Source organism: Anopheles ziemanni, chromosome 2, assembly GCF_943734765.1.
Source record: "Anopheles ziemanni chromosome 2, idAnoZiCoDA_A2_x.2, whole genome shotgun sequence".
NCBI lineage: Eukaryota > Metazoa > Arthropoda > Insecta > Diptera > Culicidae > Anopheles > Anopheles ziemanni.
Window position 1 is genome coordinate 12000401 of NC_080705.1, and position 21563 is coordinate 12021963.

At 44.7% G+C, this 21563-nt stretch overlaps 1 protein-coding gene across 1 annotated transcript in view; it reads right to left on the reverse strand.

Moving 5' to 3' along the window:
• Positions 1 to 1097: 1097 nt before the first annotated feature.
• The window catches only part of LOC131284238 (pseudouridylate synthase RPUSD2-like), a 109798-nt gene continuing 89332 nt past the window's right edge, over positions 1098 to 21563 (reverse strand). Inside the window, exons 6-12 of the mRNA XM_058313095.1 lie at positions 11216 to 11436; positions 9468 to 9658; positions 9108 to 9314; positions 8711 to 8967; positions 3882 to 4079; positions 2874 to 3029; positions 1098 to 1220 (exon numbers count right to left, since the gene is read on the reverse strand). Of these exons, the coding sequence (XP_058169078.1) occupies positions 1146 to 1220; positions 2874 to 3029; positions 3882 to 4079; positions 8711 to 8967; positions 9108 to 9314; positions 9468 to 9658; positions 11216 to 11436 (1305 nt within the window). The 3' untranslated portion in view covers positions 1098 to 1145. The remainder of the gene's footprint in view (positions 1221 to 2873; positions 3030 to 3881; positions 4080 to 8710; positions 8968 to 9107; positions 9315 to 9467; positions 9659 to 11215; positions 11437 to 21563) is intronic.

The following is a 21563-nucleotide window of genomic DNA, read 5'->3' on the forward strand; positions in this document are numbered from 1 at the left end:
GGAACTGCAAGCATCTGTACAGTATTTGTTATGCTTACGCATGAATGTAATCTCCTTTAATAGAAACGTATCTTTAAACTATCGATTATTACTCTGAAATGAGTTTAATATAATGTATTACTTCTTTTGCTGTCTTTTACGAACTTTGCGCATTCAGTTGAATTCATTACAGTTTTTACATTAACGAATACAGGAGCATCGAACAGTTAAGCGCGGCTGTTTTACTTGGTGCAATTATTCCCCGCTTGTAAAAACTATTGATATTACGGATGTCAGTTGAATTACGGCTTTTAGCTCAGAAGACCCCTTTGCCTCGTACCTCGCCTCAACACAAAGCTACAAGTATCTGCGAGACCAAAACCGAAAAAAAATGATGTGCACAAGTGGAAGCGCCCTTGCGTCGGCTTCTCTACACGGCATTCCTTATTTGTTTCTAGCTTATGTTTCCTCCCAAGGTGAAAGCTTAAATCCTATCGACTACGGTTTAAGAAAATAGAATTCGTCATAGAAAAAGGATTAAATTTCATACCATCACCATTTGGTACAGTTTTTTTTTCTCTTTCGAACAACTTCCCCACTGATCGGGCTGCGCGGGCAGCTTGCTTACACTATTTGAATAGCTTCCGTACTATTTGAAAGCTGATAGAGTTTGCTTATATATAAATTCCATCCTTCCTTAGACGATTCGGATCGTCTCAGCTTCCTTCTCTGCAGGCGAGAAGATCTTTTCCGTGTACATATGCACTTTTACTGCTTTTGGGTCCATGCTTTGTCTGTACTGTTACTAGCTTCTCTGCTTTGGTCATCCACCAAACCTTTCAAACACGTTTGCGCGCTTCATTTTTATCTGTTAGTTTGTTGTTCCAGTACGGAAGAATAAAGGACGATCATTGATCCTTTCCGGTGTATGTCTTTTTCGGGTGCATTTGGTGGATCCATGTTTCCGCCATCACGTACGCACACAACGTTAAATCACACGTGTTTTGGTCACTGTTACCGAAGTTTGGGTTTGGTTTGCTGGATTTACTTCCCTTTGCGGAGGTGGTTATGCGGTATAAGAAAACGTGTACGATCATGTTCTTTTGTTGTTTGTTGTTTGTTGTTATTTGCTACAGTGATTTGATAATGTTTGAGTTAAGAGAATCTTACTCAAAGTCGTTATCGTGCCAGTCGACACGAGCCCACTCGGGCAGCTCAGTTTCGTACTCCCATCCGGGGCCCTGTGGAAAGAAAAAGAAAACGTTAGTAAGTAATTTATTTTAAACAATTTTTTTAGTTCTAGTAATTTATAGTTATAGTAATTAACATTACATTGGATTTTTTTATGTTCTAAAAATGAATCAGATCGTATGGCTATTAAAACCTCCAACAAAATACATCTCCCGCGTACGTATTCCCACTTGTGAGCCATAATTATCCATAAAACAATTTCCCCGAATGGTTGTCAGGGATAAAAAAGAGCATCCCGTCGCCCATTCCCATTTACTCCCCAGCGCCCCAATTCCACCCTTCCGCTCACTGACAATTAATTTCATAACACTCTCCGAATACCGTCCTAAGTCCTCAGCGGCGACCGGTGATGAGTCGTATAACTTTGCATTGTAATCATTACGCCCGTTGTTGTGTGTACCCGTGATCACGAATAAAACGGTCCGCGGTGATGAAGGGATTTATAGAAACTCTCGCTTAATTTTATTTTTTGTTTGCCTCGCTACTTCATCATCAACATTTCCGCTAAATGTCCGCCAGAATGATGCGCAAGGTGGACGGTGTGGAAATTAAAATCGGGTCGCTTTCCGTGTCGCGGCGAGCTCGATTCAAAATGGGGGGGATGGAAAATGTGAATTAATGTCCAGCGTGTTCTTTTTCTTCGGCAGGAAGGATTTTCCACCATATGTGCTCGCGTAAACAAGACACACACGCACACATACACGGTTTGGAAAGGATAATTTCCGGTGCCGTAGCGCGGCGAGGCTTATGAATCCTGTCGCGAAAATCGCTTACCGGCATTACACCGTGAAACACCACACGGCCACACCAACCGGATCAACCTGCCATGGGGACATTTATGCTGATGTCGACATCACACACTCACACACACACACCCTGACATTTTCACGGAACTGGACACGCGGAACAGACCGTGTCACATGGGACGTGTGTGCATGGTGACCACGGTGGTGATGATAAGCGGACAGCTCAGGCGGCGTTATCCTTATTCACATTCGCGACAGGCTCGTCCGTGCATGTCAGACGTGCAGCACGCAAATGTGTCGTCTAGTGCCGGGCCGTACGGTGGCTCATTTACCGAGCGAAAAGCTTAACGCGCGGCGCTTCCCCCCCCCCCCCCCCCCGCCCTTTTCGCTGCCCACTTGCGGGCGAGTGTGAATGAAGAATTAAAATAATTATTATTAAATTTCACAGAAAGGCTGATTTTATCATTTTATTTCGCCGGCCAGTTAAGATCTCATTTGCAATGGGGGTTGCGTGGCGCGCGTGGAAAAATACTTCAGAATGGGCCAAATGTGTGCTGTATGTGAGGCTAATGCTGATTGGTTGGGCATTTTTTTAAGTCCTCTGCTAATTGCCAACGACATTAACTACGTTTGTTTTTTTATTTCTTTTATAAAACGACTTGTATGACCATCGTACGAGCATTTAAATAGACTTTCTGGAAACGTTTTATTTGTCCTTAACTTTTTGTTGGGCTTCTTAAAAATATGTTAAACATATTTAGTGCTTTAAAAAGACCTAATCGAATCGAAAAAATATTCTATCATGTTACACTTTTCTAGTAACTCCAGTAGAGAGTTTAAAACTGATCACGTCAAGAATATTTTGGATACGCGAATTCATTGCAATACTACACCTACCTTGTACTTCCAGGCGTGCAGATACATCACCAAATCCTGCGGCTTCGGGTCCCGGTAGCGTACCTTGCACTCGTAGCAGTGCTTGTCGGTTGTCATCTTATCCGGATTAAATGCCAAGTCGGGCGACTCGTGTCCAGTCTGCGTGGCGACGGTAACCTGTCGGTGGAAATGGGAATGGAAAAGTGAGTCCAAAAGCTCGAAAACGATCTTCCAAGAGATAGCTGTAACGGTTAGGGTCCACTCGTTTGGTTGTGATGCTAAATTACATAGAGCGTAAACTCTTAAAACCACACACACACAAATATTAAAAGCCAACTTGTTTGATTTGAAGCTGGAGAAGTAAACGTGTGAAACGGAACGACACACTTGTTAATGCGCGATGCTAATGCAGACCGTAATCTACGGTGAGGATTATGGGATGCTTTGCTTCGAACGGTACGAGCTTTTCCGAGCAGTCCATCGGAGTCACGGAGCGTGTTAGTAGTGGACACCATTGCAAATCCTCCGCTAGTGGGGGGAGTAGTGTTAAGGGATGCACGGATGAAGTATAAAACACACACACACAAAATCACACATGTTCACACACTACAGTCTAGGAAAGGATGCACCACAACGAGCGTTGAACGGAGGCCAACTCCGTAGTCGGGTGATTAAAATGATTCAACAGCTATCACACGGTGGATTAATGGGTGGAAAACAAACTGCACCAAGCGTTCGGGGGTGGTTAATGCGTTGTGGGTGGGAAAAGAAAAAACAGATTTTATCGCTACATCGATCCGCACACGATCGGCACTCGGTGAGGGCATGGCGGAAATGGCTTTGGGAAAAACGGGCATTGCTACAAAACAAACAAACCGGTAACAATGTACCATTACTTTCTTCGTCGCGTGCGCTCGCAGTCGGACGCGGTAGAAGCAAGTCTATGAATTAAAGACAACCCAAAAAACACTCCGGGTGCATAGCGGGAGCTTTTCTTCTCCCCCTTCCCGGCCGGGAGAGTAAACTCACATTTGCCCCGGTAGGATCGACAACGACAACACTGGCGCCTGCAGAACCGGAGGCACTTGAAGGTTGTGCTGATGCAAATTTGTTGCACTCTTGAAATGCGGCGCCTGCCTCGTCGCCCGGCGCGGCCGACACGGTCGAGGTGGTGGGGGACGCGGTGGCGGCCCGTTTCGTGCATTCCCAGGCTGATTTCGGTTTGCGCTGTGGAACACACAAATTTCATTATGAAAATCTACCGCTCGGTGCTGTTCGGGGTGCTGTTCTTCTGCCGCGGACCCACGGCAAAGGGAAGACGTTGGTGGTGGTGGTGTGGTTGAGGAATTCGAATAAATACTCCACGTGTTTGTAATGCGCGCCGTTGTGCAGAGGCGAACCGCCCCAAATGTGAAAGTATGTAAATGGAATGGTACGAAAAGACAATGTTGGCCCCGAATCACATCCTTTCACACGTCCCTTTACGGTTAACGAGGTTTTCTGGGTAATGCTGACGGTGGCGGGTGAAAAGCTCCACCGAAACGCATTTGGAATATCATTTCACGTGCAAACGAGGAAACAAACGGTGGTCAAACGATAGACCAAAAATTAGTATAAACAACCACAGTGCCGGTGGTTTTTTGGTACTTAAACAGAAACCTTTCCCCAAAACACACACACTACATTCTAAATTGGTAGCGAATGGTTCTCTCTCTCACTCTCGGTCGAAATGCAACCTGACCGCACGATTTTGTCTGGGGTCACGGTTTTCTGGCAATCGGATTGTGGTTGTTGGATGCATTTGCAGGCGACGCCCAATTGAATATTGCAAGGCCTATTCGGCTTTCCTTCGGCCGGTCGGTTTTCCCCGTAATGGGCCCGTAATAAATCCTTCAACTAGCAAAAGAGAGGGCAGGGGGGTGGGTTAGGAACGGGAATAAAGGCATGGCCGGACGGTCTCAAATGGTTGAAAATAACAGCATATGCAAAAGGATCATGAAACGCAGCGGACTCCCGGTATCTATTTATAATGAGATACTAATCAGGTTACGTTTGATAGTGAAATAATATCGCGGGGCAAATTGCCGAAAATGCAATAAAATCTCTTTAATATTAGATTTCGGCTGTAAATGGGTGGATTTCCGGAGCAGCTGCTTGCCAACGTAGGCCGGAAACGTGAGCAGGAAAGAGGCTGTAGAGTATTATCCCAGTGCAAATGGGTGCATTTCAACTCCAATATGTACTCCACTTGCTGGACGGTGTACGAAACAGGAAAGAAATCATTTTATTCCACAACAAAACGCCCTCCCTGGCACACACGCACACACACCGGCTTCTGGCTCGGGTTCGTGTGAAAGTGGCCGAATACCATTTGCCGACGGGACCAGCGCTAATGAATGGGCAATCGAATTAGTTATGCCAACGGGAATACCATTAAGCAAACAAATTATCTTCCTCGTTATGGCTCGTGGAGCTCCTGGGCAAGGGTTTTGGGAAAGGGATCAACCCGGCCAGATGCTCTGCAGCGTATGTGTACGGGGCCGTACTTATTCAAATTTCCTTTTAGCGCACACCTTAGCGTAGAGATTAATGGAAATAGGGATTAATTATGTGTTGCCCGATTTTATGGTGCCCGATAAATTACTGCAAGTTGCATTATGCAGCTTGGTGCCGCTAATGTTTCGATATCCGGATGCGAAGAGCTTGTCGTTGTCGTTGCCGAAATGTTGGACGATGAGTGGATTGAATTGAGGGCCTGGGCATTCGGCTTTCATGGCACGCGCACGGTTAATTAGTGTAAGTATGTTTGGTGAGTGGATTCTGGGATCTCAAACGATATAATGAGTTAAATGTCTGATCACAAAATCTTGTGAATCAATGATAAAGGACATATGCACTCTCAGGAAAGTTTCGAAAGTCTGAATGTTTTGGTGTCACTAAAAAGAGGTTATCATTTAACCACTTTTCCCCCAAACCGACCCAAACCAACTACGTGCTGCAAACAAATTTCTTGAAAAAGAAATTAAGAAAACATTGTGCCGTTTAGATAATTAAATGCAACACCCCAACAATAAATGTATGACAAAGCAGATCATGGAGTGTGTAATCCGCGAGATTTGCCGAAATTCATGACTCCGCAAAGCAATTGAAATAACGCCCGGTGGCAAAGACGTTTGCTTACGGCATAAATTTATGGACGTCGCTGCGCAAAGAGATAGAAAACGATGATACCAACCTACCTAACGGCAAAACCACAGGCTCATCCAGATACGAGGGAAGTCTAAATCACGACTAATTAACATCAATGATTTCACTTTTCCGCTACATTTCCATTTAGTCAAGCTGAGCAAACATCATTACGATTCGCCGACGTTAGAATGCCGGGCCAAAGATAAGGAATATACAACCATCAAAATATGGCGGCCAGTTGTTTCCCGTAACCGTCGGCGTATCTTGGTACCGGCGCTGTTGGGATGTAGTCTTCAACTGGCGCGAAGAACATGTAGCCCGGTTCGACTAAAGGGAACCGAATATTCTCAAACGTTTGTGCTTTAAGCCCATTCGTGCAAACGGGTGTGACTACAATCACGCCCGCCACCTTTCATTCCGTTTCTCGTGATTCAACTTCAAGCGACACCGTCACAGGCTGTTTCAACGAACATCTTACGCATCAAGTTATAACAACTGCAAAGGACAGGCCCGGTGGACAGGCAAGTGTCCCATAAATTTATGATAATTTCAAACACTTGGCTACGTTCTCCGGGTTGTTGGTGCCTTTAATCGGGTCCGGATGCAAATATTTGAACAACACTCCAGCAAGAGAGCATCTGTCTTCGGTTCGGACAATCGGGAGACAGCACTCGACTCGACAACAGCTGAATTGAATTGATGCGAATGTGACTTCCTTCCGACGGAGCCCTTCTGGCATGCATTATTTCTTAAGGCAAACAAGAGCACACGTGTCGGCGGTGCAGGCAAGTGCCATGGGCTACGCAAACCTCCCGGTATTTGCATTTGTGCTAATTGCATCCGATGCTTCAGGTGTTTACTCGATAAATTTATTATTAAAACAACCTGTTTGACTTCTCTCTTGGCAGGAGCAAAAGCATTCCTGTGCACTGAATTGAAACAACAAGCACAGGAAAGACACAGTACGTCAAAATAAACCATCAAAATAATGCTTCAAGGACATTAAAGTTTTTAAAACAAATCAAAGTAACAAGACATTTTATGCTATTTATTAAAATAATGTTCTCTGGTTTTCGCAATTTTGTCTGGCGTTTTCTAAGCAAAGATTAAAGATTGCTCTTGTCCGTCGTCCGAATTGCACCAACTATCCTTCCGCTTACAACCTTCTCTCGTTTGGCTTCGTTTGCGATAGAACGATAGCATTTCTCTGCAATCATAAATGGCGTTGGCATTTCTGGATCATTATCACTGAAATAGTTCCCATTTCGCCGTCCGTAACGTTCCCTAGCGACCGGCCTTTTTTTTTTTGCTTCTACCCATTCCGAGAGACTTTTCAACAGGTTGAAGATGGCGTGTCTACCCTCTTCTTATCGACCCACCCCCCGGAGGCATACGCCACTTCGTCGGAAACTATCAGCGCAACACAATGGGGAAGCGAATCGTAACGAAGGTCCACGAGGATGGTCCGCCAGAAGCATGGATGGTTGTGGTGGGTGGGATTGTTGGTATTTAATTTAATTTCCATCGTTCCGTCACATGGTGGAGAGGCAAATGTCACGGGGACGTTGTTCTGAGCAATTTCGGAAAATGGGAAAGCATTTTCCAGCAAATAAATTGGCTGCAACCAAGGTGATCTCAAGGAAACAAATAAAAAAAATGGAAAAAAATAAAACTTCAACACACCCTCCCAATAGGAGGCCGGAGAGGACGGTGGTAGGAAAACAAAATTAAAGAGCATGCGGCACTGTTAAACAAACTATCAAAGAAAATGGCACTCGAGGAAAATGCACTCCATTTCCTTGTCAAACGAGCGCTCAGAATCACGTTGTTCGTTTGTGAAAGTTTGCTTTCCTGCTTCCCCACTTTCGCCTCCACACCACCTCGCTTTCAATGTCGCCCGCATAGGACTATCAAAAGACAAGGAAACATATCTAAAAATGGGAGGTTTTTTTTTGCACTTCCGTTCCGTTCCTTCCACGTTGGATACGAACGAATCATTATCTTCGCATCGCGATAACAAGAAAACCTGCCCGTCGCTCGCACTCTTGCCAGGCAGCTGGCACCAACTGCCGGTGCGCGGTTGAACGCCACCACCACCACGAGGAGCCGGCAGGAAAAAGTTTTTAATGAACCCCGAAAACCGAATTGCTATTATTATTTAAAATTAAATGAGCAAATCTGACAAGCGCAGAGCATTGGAAAAGTTCTCAGACACGGCATGTTTTTCGCGGTTGATGTTTGTGTTTTGTGGGGGGTGGTGGCGCGGTAAGATTATCACCTTCGAACCCGCGGCGTAATGAAGTCCTCTCGCTTGCGTTGACTTTGTTTTGTCGTTCGGCTTTTGCGCCGTCGATAATGAATAAATTTTCCATTCCGGAACGGTTCACTTAACGAACCACTATGGCGAGAGTGATTTGTCGGGCGGGCAAGTAACAGAATATTCTGTTCAAGTTCACGATCGTTCGGTGGAATACGCAACATGTGCCAGCCGGACCGAGTTCAACACTTTGTACTCCGATACTTTTACAGAATGAAACCCTATCCTCCTTCCGCAACCAGGATTGAACAAATATGACGTGAAATGAAACACTCCATTGTTCTGCTGATAATTGAAACAACGAGAGGTGAAAAATGGCTTCGCCACCATATTGCGGCCATGTTTTAATTACCTTCTGCGATTGCATCCGTCCGCCCAGGATGGTGTTCGTACCGACGGCACTAACGACGGTGCCGGCCGTCCCGGTGCCAACGCTCGCGCTAATGGCGCCTCCACTGACCGCATTGAGCGCGTTAGCAGGCAACAGCATCGAGGCGCACATCGTCTCGTGGGGGCTTTCGCTGCCCAGCGAAACGGGCCGTGGGCTCTCCGAGCAGGGCGATGCCTCGCGGGACACACTCTCCGAGTCGTCGTCCGATAGGATTTGTCCTGTTAAAAAAAAAAATAATAAGTCAGGTACTGTACAATCAAGTTGGATGAGGTATCCGGTGTGATCAATCTAGCGTCCTCCGGTCTCGGATCCTACGGGCGAGACCGTCCGCCGACTAGCTCCACTTTCGCCAACTCACCTTTCACATCGTCCAGATCGTTTTTCATCGGTTTAAACATTGACAGATCCGAGTCGCCGTCGATGCCGAGCCAATTTTCTGCATTGTGAATATTGATCAGGTCCTTCACCAGCTGCTCGTCGCTTTTGCCACCGATATCGCCACCGCGGCCCTTCGCCGGGCCGAACACGTCGTGGTTGTACAGCGGATCGTTCACCACCGGATAGCCTAATGATGTTTCATCCCATGGACCGAGGGTTGTGAAAAGAAAAGGGAAAGAAAGCAGGATGAAATTGATTCAAGCCGTGCAAACATACCACCGCCACCATTTCGGGTTCGTGTGGGACACTATCCCGGTCCTTTTTTTTCGTTCCTTCTTACCGAGATACTGCAGATGCACCCGGATCTGATGCATGCGTCCGGTCAGAGGTTTGCACAGCACGACGCTGCTGCTGCCGTTGAAACCGAGCTTCTGGAATGTGGTGGTACATTCCTTTCCCTTGGGTGAAACCTTGCACACGCCAATCTTGTAGCTGACTACCTCGATGGGCTCCTTGCACTCGATGATGCCACTGTGTGGAAGGAGAAAAAAAAAGAGCAAACATGTGAAAAGGAGCGCGTGGAAATGCGATACCGGATGGCAGGAAAGTCAAACTGAAACTAAATCAATTCCATCCATCCATCCATCCGTCCATGGTCGGTCGCATTGGTTCCCCGGAAAGCCTTCACACGAAAGTTACATCGCTCAGGCAAACGCAGCAGGGAGCAGCCTCTGCTTGCAAGCCTTCCTATACCCGTTCCGGTCCGTCGTTTCGGTAGTTCCGATCAGCTGATGTCATAGCCACGCACAGGGAAGGCACACTTTTTCTCTCCCTCTCTCACCCTTTTTTCCTTTGTCGCTCAATTTCGTTTCAATAAATTCCTCCTCCCTCCCATCGCCGGGAGGAAACGCATCACTAGCACACGCCTCACGGGGGAGCCTAACATGACACAATTTCCCATACCCATCCCGACGGCGGACGACGGAGTCATGTGCTAAGAATAGCCTGCCTTTTCCACCATCACCACAAATGGCACCGACGGCGACTCACCAGGCCAGCATCCATTAACGTGTGTCTTTCGATCGGCCTCGGAGACGCGTTGCCTAGTCAATGGCGGTTCTCTCCAAGGACTTCCGGCGACGCGCGAGCATTCGGCGTAACAGCTAACTCCCACCACCGGCTCGGTTCGGTAGACTCACATAATTGGAATCCTTATAAGCTGACAAACTTCCGATGGGATCACGGCGGGCGATTGCGCTTGCGGTGCCGTTCCGGATTTTTTGCGTGGGCCCCGCCGTCGTTCGGGCCGCACGTTAATGTACACCGACGTCGTTCGTAGCCAGTGTTTCGAGGGGGGTGGCATATTGGAATCGGGTGTCTCATTAAGTTGCACTGGATTTTTCGGGCGGAAGTGAACAAGACAGTAACGCAATTTTCTTTCCACCGGTCCATTGCCTCGGTTTTGCCCCGGGAAACACATGTGCTTGCGTGCGTGTGTGAGATGCGTATGGGATTGGGGTTTCAATTAAAGGCAACAGGAATTGGATTTTTATCGGGTTAATTAAATTTCCGAAACGAACCTCTGCACAGCGTGAGGCGGAGTTTTGAAATGTGTTCATTTGTTTCCTAGCAAACAAGCCACCGGTTTCGAATTTTGGGGAAGAGTTGGAATTTAATTAAAAATGTTAAGCGCAACAGATCTTTTAACATCCGTCAAGCCGATTCTTATATAATTTTCCTGTGGAAATTCCCCGACGGAGGAGAGGATTACTTGCGACATTTCTTGCTGATCAGCATTCAATCTGATTTTAAATCACTACGAATACGGATAAAAACCACACAGCCTTCGGGGTGGAAACTAAATCACAACCGGCTAATCCTTTTCCACATGTAATCACTCACAGACGCAGGCACGGTACGAGTCCGCATTTCACTCGCTCTCAGCGCGGGTTGCTTATCCGATTAGCAGCAGCTCCGATTGATTAAACGAGCGACTCGCTGACGGATGGACGGGAACCGGATGAAAATGGCACTGTACGCGAGGCAATCAATTTGCATTCTACCTCCTCCTCCGGAGACGGTACTTACTCGGGAAACTCGCCTTCCACCCGGCAGATGTACTCCTTCTGCACCTGCCGGTTCCGGATCTGGTGCTCCATCTGGCGGGCCTTCTTCGGGCTGCGGCCGAACAGCAGCAGGCCGGACGTAAGCCGATCCAACCGGTGGATGGTACGAAGATTTTTCAGATTATACTCCTTCGCCAGGATGAACACCACCGTGTTGTGGCGGTAACGGCCGCAGGGATGAACCTTTTTTGGGTGTGCACGGGTTTGTGTGTGTGTGTGTGTAGTTGAAGGAAGTAGTAGGTAAGGAACACAGGTTAGTTGAGTGAAAAAATGCATTTGAATGTTGGTTGGTTTTACGAGACACGGGAAGATTTGGGTTTGTCATACACAATTGTTGACAAAAAAAAAAGGATGAATGGAATTGAAAAAAAGAAAATTGAAACAAAGACTTTATTAATACGGATGTAAGGTTATTTAGAGAAAAAAATTACTACACATTAAATTTGGTTCAAAAATACGTACACCTACATGAATGAAGTTTAAAAACGTCAGTAGAAACATTAATAAATTCTAGTAGTTTTAGAAAAAAAGATTAAATTTATGTTACTGTAAGCGGAGGATATAAGTATAAAGTAACAGGGCAAGTGTAATATTATGTTTAAATAAATCCACACAGCAAACTATCATTAGTACTAATTATTAAAAACAAGCAGCGATTGAAAGAAAAGAAAAATTGATATGTTTGATTTGGTTATTCTCTCACAAATGCTATACCATAAAGATACGACTGTGGATCTGATTGTGATACAACGGTCCTGCTTTGTTAGGAACGAGTGCAAATGAGTTTTCTGCTTTCGTACGGTAAAAATCGGTATGCTTCTGCTCGTTTCCCAAACATATACGGTTTTAGAAGCACCCGTTTGGTCTACACTGCACTTTTTGACAATGGCAAGGTGTCTGAAACGTAGCCCGTTTCCCAGTTGGCACGGTACTCGGTAATCAGGTCAATATATCTCGTGACTTTAGCCACGATCGTTTCGGCGCGAGGTCACAAGGATCGTTCGTTGCGTTGCATATGTATAATGGAAAACACCTGACGCCGCCGGGAAAGTGATGGGAATAGCGGTGGGTCGTAATATTTGTACCACACGAAATGGCAATGCAAGGTGTGCGCTCGCGTCGTTTGCCAGTGACCTGTGCGCCACACTCCCCCTCCACCACCCCATAATGCTTCCATCCCTGACGATGCTAATGGTGTGAAAATTCCTTCGAGTAATCATCGACCCCGTCTGGATGGTTCATTTGCAACGCGACTGTGGAAAGCTAACTGCATATGGAGGATATTATTATGGCATTGCCGTTATCCTCCGCCCAAGCTCGGCAAGCTGTCCACATGTGCGGGCAAGGGGTGTTGTTGATGCGGACCTCGATTGCACCATTCGTGTGTGGGCAACGTTCGCACGCTACGCCCTTAGCATTCTCTGTCTGCCGTCGACTGAAGCTTCATTACTGACGAAGGGTCTGTTGTTTGGGCGAAATGGCGTCGATCTGGAGGTTCTTCCAATGCACGAGGATTGAAGGGATTTTTTGTTTTGTTTGCTGAACACAACCAAGTCGGATGGAGTTGAGGCTAAATTATGATGGAGTTGTGACATGCAACCAAATTTACTGGCACCACCAGGCGTCTCCACCAGGCGTCTCCACCAGGCGTCTCCACCTCCAGGCGGCGAGAACAAAGAAGACAGGAAACCCACAAATAAAACCGATCCAGCGGAACTGCAAGCCACACGTGGAAGAGATAGGTGTAGTTGGATCGGTGAGTATCTGCATCGTAATTGAACGGGTGAGTGAAAACTTAATGAGAAATTCGTTAGCTGCAGGAATGTGATTTAGAAAAACCAATCACTTCAAAATGGCAGGCTGACGGAATTTACGTTTTTAACAACCTTACACTACAACATGATGTCATGTTGCGCGTGAAGCCTAAGACATGTGACAGGGTTATTTGTTTACCCTTGAAGTGTTGCTAAATTACTATTTCCTATTTCGAATGCCCTTCATCAACTTCAAAGTGTCTACGATAAGAGATTCAAAAAAGACATTTGAAGAATTCTGATTGGAAAACGTAACTAATCGTCCGATTCATATGGAATTGATCGAGGATGGATTCTACAGATTAAAAAAATCTGTATAAAAATACTTTCTATATGCTACTGAAAGTATAAAAAATACTTTCTATATGTTAAAGAAACCAAGTTTTGAGAAAGCATAAACGAAACACAAATAAACATAAAAAAGTTAGATTAAAAGAGACGAAGAGTATAGCAAATGTGAATGATAACGATGTGTTCTTTATGTATCCAGTACTTAACCAAAATTAACTTACAACGTAGGATTTTCTGCCAAAACCACACAAATGGTTTATTGCTCACAATAATTCAAATAAACTTCTTAAAGCATATTCAGGGTAAAATAAAAAAAAAACAACATTGTCCATCATCGAATTTTAATGCTTTTCATAAAAGTGTGGAAAATTAACTTTGCAGATAGATGACCCTAGAAGGCAACCACGGAGCGCTACATTAGACTGGTGCCTAAGAAAAATACCATCTCCCGTTTGGTCGCACGACATTAAACTTATTAACAATTTTCTTTCGCTAGCTTCGTATGGCTGTTTTTCTTTTGATGTTGTGCTTTCCTTCGCCAGACACTGCTGCTCATTGCTCGGAGGGCAAAGTTTTCATGGCACTGGAGAAGTTTTCATGGGTAGAGAGCTGTTATTTTTCGGGTCTGTGTGATTTTATGAGGACTTGGGCAGTCTGAAGCGTGGCAAAAATAAGAAACAATCCCAAGTCTTCTTCAAGTTGGTAGGGGCACTTTCTTTAAAATACTGTCTTTGAGAATGTGCCAGACGCTACTATCTTAGGGAGAACGTTGTAAATGCAATAGAAAAGCGTGTTACGAAAGAGGACTCTAGCACCGTCGCAATTTCGTTTCGAAATTGGAAACAATTTAACTAATTTATGTGTCTTCAGTGATCAAATTGCATTGAATACTTGTAATGAGAAAAATGTTTGAATCATTTGCAATTGTACTTAAAGATACCAGAAATTGCCAAGACTTATCCATACAATTACAAATGGACTAAACGATCACTTTTAGGAAAAAATATACTGTAGTGTGTTTATTGTATATCTTTTGCAAACAGGCTACCAAATCCATTTGAATAACAAATGATTGTTGGTCATTATCAATTAATCACAACGCCGGATGTGGGTGTGTGTATGTGTATGTCAACTTTAAACCGATCTGGCTCCACGGCGAAGCCTTTTGACGATTAACGAGCGCAGATAAAAGCGTACCTTGAACGCTTAGCCCATGTAATAGTCACTTGGGAATGTAATCCTATTAGCACCCCTTTTTCTCAGGTCTAAAGTCAAACCAACAAATCAGGCTCGAAATTCGGCAGAATTGTTGCGCCCGCCCGGTGGTCTCCATAAATTGACCGAAATTTATTGCCATCCCTACTGTAGTGCCACCGTTACCTAACCACACAACGGTTCTGGCAGTTACAGACGCCAAAAAATCACCACCGCTCCCGACGAGACGGATGCTGCAGTGTTCGTGCGGAAAGCTCATTGGGCTCGATCTGAATTTCGGGGGCCCATCGGGAAATCGTGCCGTCGGAGAAATGGGAGGGTACTATGTATTGTGTCCCAAGGCGGGAGGTACCGAACGGTATGTGTGCCCGCCCACCGTGGGGTTGAATTTATTTTGCTTCAAAAGCATCGTAATGAATCCTAAACTTCTGCTTATCGGCTCCGGGGAGGGACTAAGGGATAATCTTCTTCAAGCGAAACGAACGCAAAAAAACCGAACGGGTTTCAAGTTTATTTTTATGATCCTACTGGGGACTCGGTCAACGGGAGACAGGGACCGGCGTCGATGTTAAAGGCAGCCGCCCGAAATGGGTACTGAGCCTAATGGATAAAGGTTCCGTTATTATTGCTGCGTGCCGATGATAAAGATCTGTAAGTTAATTAGTGGCCGAGAAAAGTTGGCGTCAAAAGGATAGGGCACATGATAAAACATGGAAGGATTACGCTTATCTAGTTGATTAATGGCAAATCGTAGAATTCTGCTGACTACCCCAGACACCAGATTATCCAATAAATGTTAATAATGAAGGGGTCTGGACAAACCCCGTACTTTAAGTTGAGCTAGTATTGGAAGGTATGAGTATATCTTAAAAGGAATGCTTTAAGATTTCTCTAGCAATTGAGGTTATCATGAGGTAACGACGCGATCTGTCAGCTCTCTGAAAGCAGCTCGTCAAACTTCCATTCGAAATTTGTTTGACTATCAAAAAACTGAATGTTGAAAAATATGATAGCTATCAAAGGTATGAATCTTATTTGTGCATTATTTTCATATTCAAAATTAAGAATGAACGATCGTTAAAAAATCATGAAACTTCGGAGTTTACAGGTATTCAGTTTAAATCGTTCCTTAAATAAATTCTTTTTTTTTGTTCTACGGTTTCCCAAGCTAATATTCTTAAATTTACGAACACATTTCGATCATCGCACGGTGACGACCAAGTCCTTGTTGCCGATAAGCCGACGAAATTGTTGGTAACAACTTCCAATTTATTTTCCCTTATATGAACAAAACTAACGACCGAACGACCCTCCTGTGCGGCACCCGGCACAAGTTTGACCATTCCGGCCATGGCACTAGATGATCATTCCGATGAAGACGCTTACGACGGACAGCTGTAATGTGTCCACCGGGCGAAGGGACAATGTGAAGTTTGTTATGTGCTAAGTTCACATAAAAAATGGCTACGAAACTGTTCCACTTCGGACGGGTCTTGGCCTGGGCGCGACCATATAAGTTCCGTGGGCGGAGGAAATATACAGAAAAATAATCATTAAAGAAAATCTTCGAATCGGAAGCAACGTCACACTAGCGTGGGAAACACTTTTTTTGTGTGGCCTGAATTGACGGAAGCAAGGCCCTTTTCGAGACGTTCTGCTTGCGCACAAAACGGAAGATGACAACGATCTTCACGGAAAGACGTACACGGCCTGGAGTGTGACGGCTTCGGTATCAAGTTTTCCGACAGAGAAGGAGGGAGTAGGAAAAAAGTCCTTCAATCTGAAAAAGATACTTCCTTCCTTTGCCCCTTTTCCACCTTGGACACCCGCAGTCAATCGTTGTTGTGGAGCTACTGAAAGGACTAACTTTCAACCATCCGGTGGGCCTACGGGTTCCGCCACCGAATCGGGTCGCCAGCGCCACCGTACGTTGCTACAAATCCCCGCCGTTGCCGGCCGTAAGTGGGAACCCTTCGCCTTCGAAAGGACTGACTTCTAAACTCTCCACCACAACCAACCCAAGCGGGGCAGTGCGGAAGTGGCAGCCGGAAGAGTGAAATCGAAAACGAATAAAGATGAAAATTTATCTAAGAAATGGGCTCCAACAAAGCTTCAAATGTTCACCGAGGGAATACTTGGGGCGAACGGGAGCTTGCCGGAGTGGCGGGAACTACCCGTGCGCCGTGCGCTACACACTGTGAAAACAATTTTCGTTCCGCAACTCGGTAAAAAGAGTTTGCGAGACGGCGGTGGCCGACGACGAGGGGTGGAAAGTCGTAAAGTTGATAACGTCGATAATGTTGCGTTACGTATTTGGAGCACGGTGTGATGCAGTGTGGTTGTGGCGGATGCTTTCCGAGAAATCGTACCGTGCATTGAAAGTGATACGCTCGTTATTTTCGCGTTAATCGTTGTCCAGGGAGCCGGCAAGCTGGTAATGCTGTGATTTTGTTAAGGTTTATGTCACCATAATGTATGCGTCTGCTGTAAAATAATTTTTGCTTTAGAAAAATGCGCAGCCATAATGGCTACTCTCATGTTAATCCTCTGAAAAATAACAGACATTGATTTAATATTTCAACATCTTGGAAAACTAATAGACATTTCAAAACAACGCTATCAATTTGAAAAAATATCATACCAATGACAGTCAACCTTTTTAGTAAAAGAAGTTGTTTCTTAAAGCGTATCTTTGGGGTATTGAAATGTTCGAAACGGTCGAAAAAAAGCATTAAACAATATATTTGTTAGTGCAAATATCAATGTTAGTCGTAACATCCTAGAGAGCACAAAATTAGTCACAAAGTGCCTTGAGCTGTATCTTTCGCTGGTCCGTCTCGGTCCGACCTTTCACGGGAAGGAAGAAAAAAAAACATAACAAATACGGCCAATTCCATTGGATTTTCACGGTTGTGTTTGTTTGTACTTGCTGCAGAAACGCCTTCTAGCATTTGCCCCCTTGTTTGAGGTGTTCGGGGTGAGAATACCAACATCGTACTGTTGTTTGAGAGATTTTTCACAATCCTCACACCAAAAGAGGGAACGGCGGTGGAAAACTAACAGTGAGCACACAATGGGGGGTGGGTGGGTGGTGGACAAATAACAAGACAGCCGGAGGGATGACACAACACACACGGGGGCGGTGGTGCGGGAGTAGAGGTCGCTAGAAACTCCCTGTTCTGCGGGTCAGTGTGGGTGGGCAGGCTACTTTACTCACCGGCAGCGAACACGGTTTGTCCAGCACTACGAGATCATTATCGACATAGATTATTTTTATTGAATGATCTAAAACGGGCGTCTCGTGTCTGTTGCGGCCGGCACGAGCGTGCGAGTGTCCCAAACATGGTCACAAACCCAGAAAAAAAAGAAGAAAAACAACGCAGAGGCGTCAACGTGACGAGTGGTGTGAGTGGCGATTTTTTTTTTCCCGGATTGTTTCCGAACAACCGTGTGGTATTTTTTGTTTTGTTCCATTTCCATTTCGTTTCGTTTGGTTTTGTTTAGCGCGCAGAACCGGCGTTTAGTTTGTTGGGGGTTTGGTTTTTTTTGTTTTGGCGATTCGGGCGATCGCGCAAGGGATGTGACAGCAGGTGTTGCGGCAGCACGGGGTGAGGGCAGCGATTCATTACAACATGAACGATGACAACGATGGGCGCGACGGTGGCATTTTGGGGGAAGGGGGCGGTCATAACCCAGCGAGTCACAGAATCCGATCCGGCGTGTCCAGGGCGTAGCCACCGTCGAGAACACGCACGCACACATACACACCACCACAGGACAGAGCGATATTTCAGTGGTATTAATAATTTTTCATCATTATCGATTGTACCACTTTCGTGGCGTGTTATTATCATTAATATTTTATGCTACACGGGGGGAGGAGGTTGGGGTGAGCTTTGTGGTGTCAAGTTTTACGCGCACACCATGACAATACAGGGGACCGCAACGTGGAATGTTGCGTTTTGCGTTTGCGAATGATTTATGTTACAGTGGGAAATAACTTCCTTCGTTCGTTCGTTCTTAGTTACCCTGGAATACATACATTTTTGACATTCACTAAACGGAATTTTACACACGGCTAAAATACCGAGTTAATAAACGAAAAGTTTTATGCTTGTGTCTGGTATCTTTGTGTGCTTGTGGCAATGGTTTTTGGCTACGTATGTTTACGTCAAACATAGCTCGCGGTCGGCGGCAAAATAGAACTGTTTTTCCTCTCATTTGAAATTGATGTTTTTAATGGCCCGTTGTTATGGGGTAACTGTAAAGTGTTCCTTTTTTCAATTTAACGCCTCGGATCGTAAAACCGATGTCAATGTCCGTGGAAATATTTTCCGAGGGTTTAGCGTTTTGAAACTTTCTTGTATTCGTTTCCATGACCTATCAGTGTCCAATGTGGTAAGAAATAGTTTATTTCTGCCACGGTCTGTTTGTGACGGGAAAGTTTGAAAACATAGTGTGTATGTATATGTGTGTGTGTGTGTTTATGTGTCTCTTGCGTGTTTGATGAGCGCATGTTCTTATGCATGAAGGGCTATAATGTCCAAGATACGCTTTCTTCGATGGATACAACGTTGCTTATGATGAATATTTTATCGTTTCAGTATACAACGATATTTTAACGAGGTACAAACACAAAACAAAGAAAATATATATAAAAAAAAACAACAACATCTTACTGACGCCACATTGCAGATGATACGGTCCAAATGTATCCCCCGGCTTAATGTTTATGGCGATTGGATTCATGTGAGCTACAAGCGACCATGCGTCTCCATTTTGGTGCTTTACCGGTTGTGATCTGCACTGGCCGATGTTGCTGCATTGCGCACAACTTTTATTAGTAGCAATATCAGTGTATTAATATAAAAGAAAAAAAACCTCACACATCACTCAAGACAACTGAGAAAACAATTTACTGCGGTAAAGATGCATCACGTTACCTCTGTATCGATTCGATAAGGTTCATCGATTAGTTTCATATAGTCTGCTCATTGTATTGGCCATTAAAGGTTAGATATTGTTAATTAGTCTTAAGCAAGCGTAATGAATTGTGAGTTTTCTGTTATCTTCTTTAAGCAGCAATTTGATTAGATTTCATTTACCAGAGAAACTGGATAAGGAAGAGAATAAAATAGATCTCATATGCTGTACAACCTAGTCCCAAAAATTTAATCCTGTATCTTCTTCCAAGTTAATAACCTCTGTGATCAACTTCTAAAAATTGACATCTAAAAACGCGACGGAACAAATATGTGTTCTTAAACCATTGTCGTGTCATAGAGTGCTGTTAAAGAACATAAAAGTTTAACCATGGCCCAGCGCAATCTCCGACTGTTCACGACATATTCCCACAAAGAGTTACAACAACTCGACTGTCCAAGGATTCTGTTTCATTTTGAATGGTCTGTGTGTAAATCGCAACCGATCTGATTTTATGGCGGTTTCCCTCAGTTTCTCTACATATTTTGCTTTATTGTCATGTGTATCTTTATTTACATAGCCACAGCCACACACACACACACCCTCAGTCACACATGAATACAATACATGTTGACTTTCCACTGATGTATGATCAGCTAATGCTCCCAACAACCAGCAAAAAAGCCCATCGGATATGATTTGCAATATTTTATTAGATTAAACTCAAATAGATTTATTGACGGAAAAGCGGAACACTCATAAACTGGGAGATTATAATTTTATCTTTCCCAATTCCCGTTCCACTCGCTTTCCCGGCTGGTTGTGCTAGCTTTTCATGCCACGTACGCCACGTACGTGTTGTTGTGAAGCTTTTACATCATAACATCGTGCGGAAGTGGAGTTTGTTTTTTTTCGGTGAGAGATGCGTGCAAGCTCCAGAGCAGATCCAGGACTATCTCGGATTCTGTTTGCCTCCAAAAACTGCTCGTAAATATTACGAGTTTGGGCGAGAGTCTCGTTTGCGAGAACGTCAACAATCAGTATCACAACGTGCTAATCGGAAAACGCTCGTGAAAAGTGAAAAATGAAAAAAATATACTAAATTTTTTATCATCAATCAGTGAACGGGAAACATAAATAAATGTGTTGATAAACCGTGATACTCTCTTTGAATAATTGTTCTTTGATCGATAGCTACTGTTAGTTGTCGAAATATAATATATTGGTAGATTATATGAAATAGAAATACTTTACTAGTTCAAATCCAGGCGTTCAAAAGACACGGAACACAAAGCAGTGGCGAGGACGTGACCTTTCAAGCGATTATCCTCATGCTCATCGCCATATTCCCAATGCACCGCTTCAACGACATCCGACAAAATGACAAGTTTGAACCGCCACCAAATTGAGCGTCTTCCTTGCACCGATTTCCGCTCTGAAACGTCACGTACGATTCCAAGATGACTCCCCAGCGAAATCAATCGAAAGCGGAAAAGACACTCCAGTTTTCGAGCCCGAAGGTTCGATGCACAATAGGAGTCGTTAGCAATGGTAGATAATCCTCCGTCGACATTGTTGCCAAAAATCGGGATTGGCAGACCAGTTGATATTTTTCCTTCCTTTTTCTTTCGATGAGCAAATTGAGCCAAATTTTCATCAACTTCTTCAGCCGGCTATCGTTGCCGGGATTTCGTTACTTTGAAATGTCAGGTCCCCGGGGAGGGTAGGTTGGTACGGGCAGAATGAGAAAATCCGCTCATATAAGTCAATTTAGGTTTTGATTTCACAATCACCGGCCACCAGTCTATTCCCCTTTCGAGACTTTCATGGTCTCGCAAATCTTTCCACTGCTGGGAGTTAATTCAGGCGCATTCTGCAGTTTCCCTGGACCAAACAAAATCCAACAAAACCCCGTTTGTACCTTTACATCGAGCTATCTGATCGAGCGAAGCACGGACGAGCATCATCCGAGCCAGAGCTCGAGATTATCTCGTGAGGTTTTCCACTCCCGTCCAAGAAAGCCATTATTTGTGCCCTTCTTATTTGTAGGCGAACTTTTATATTTCG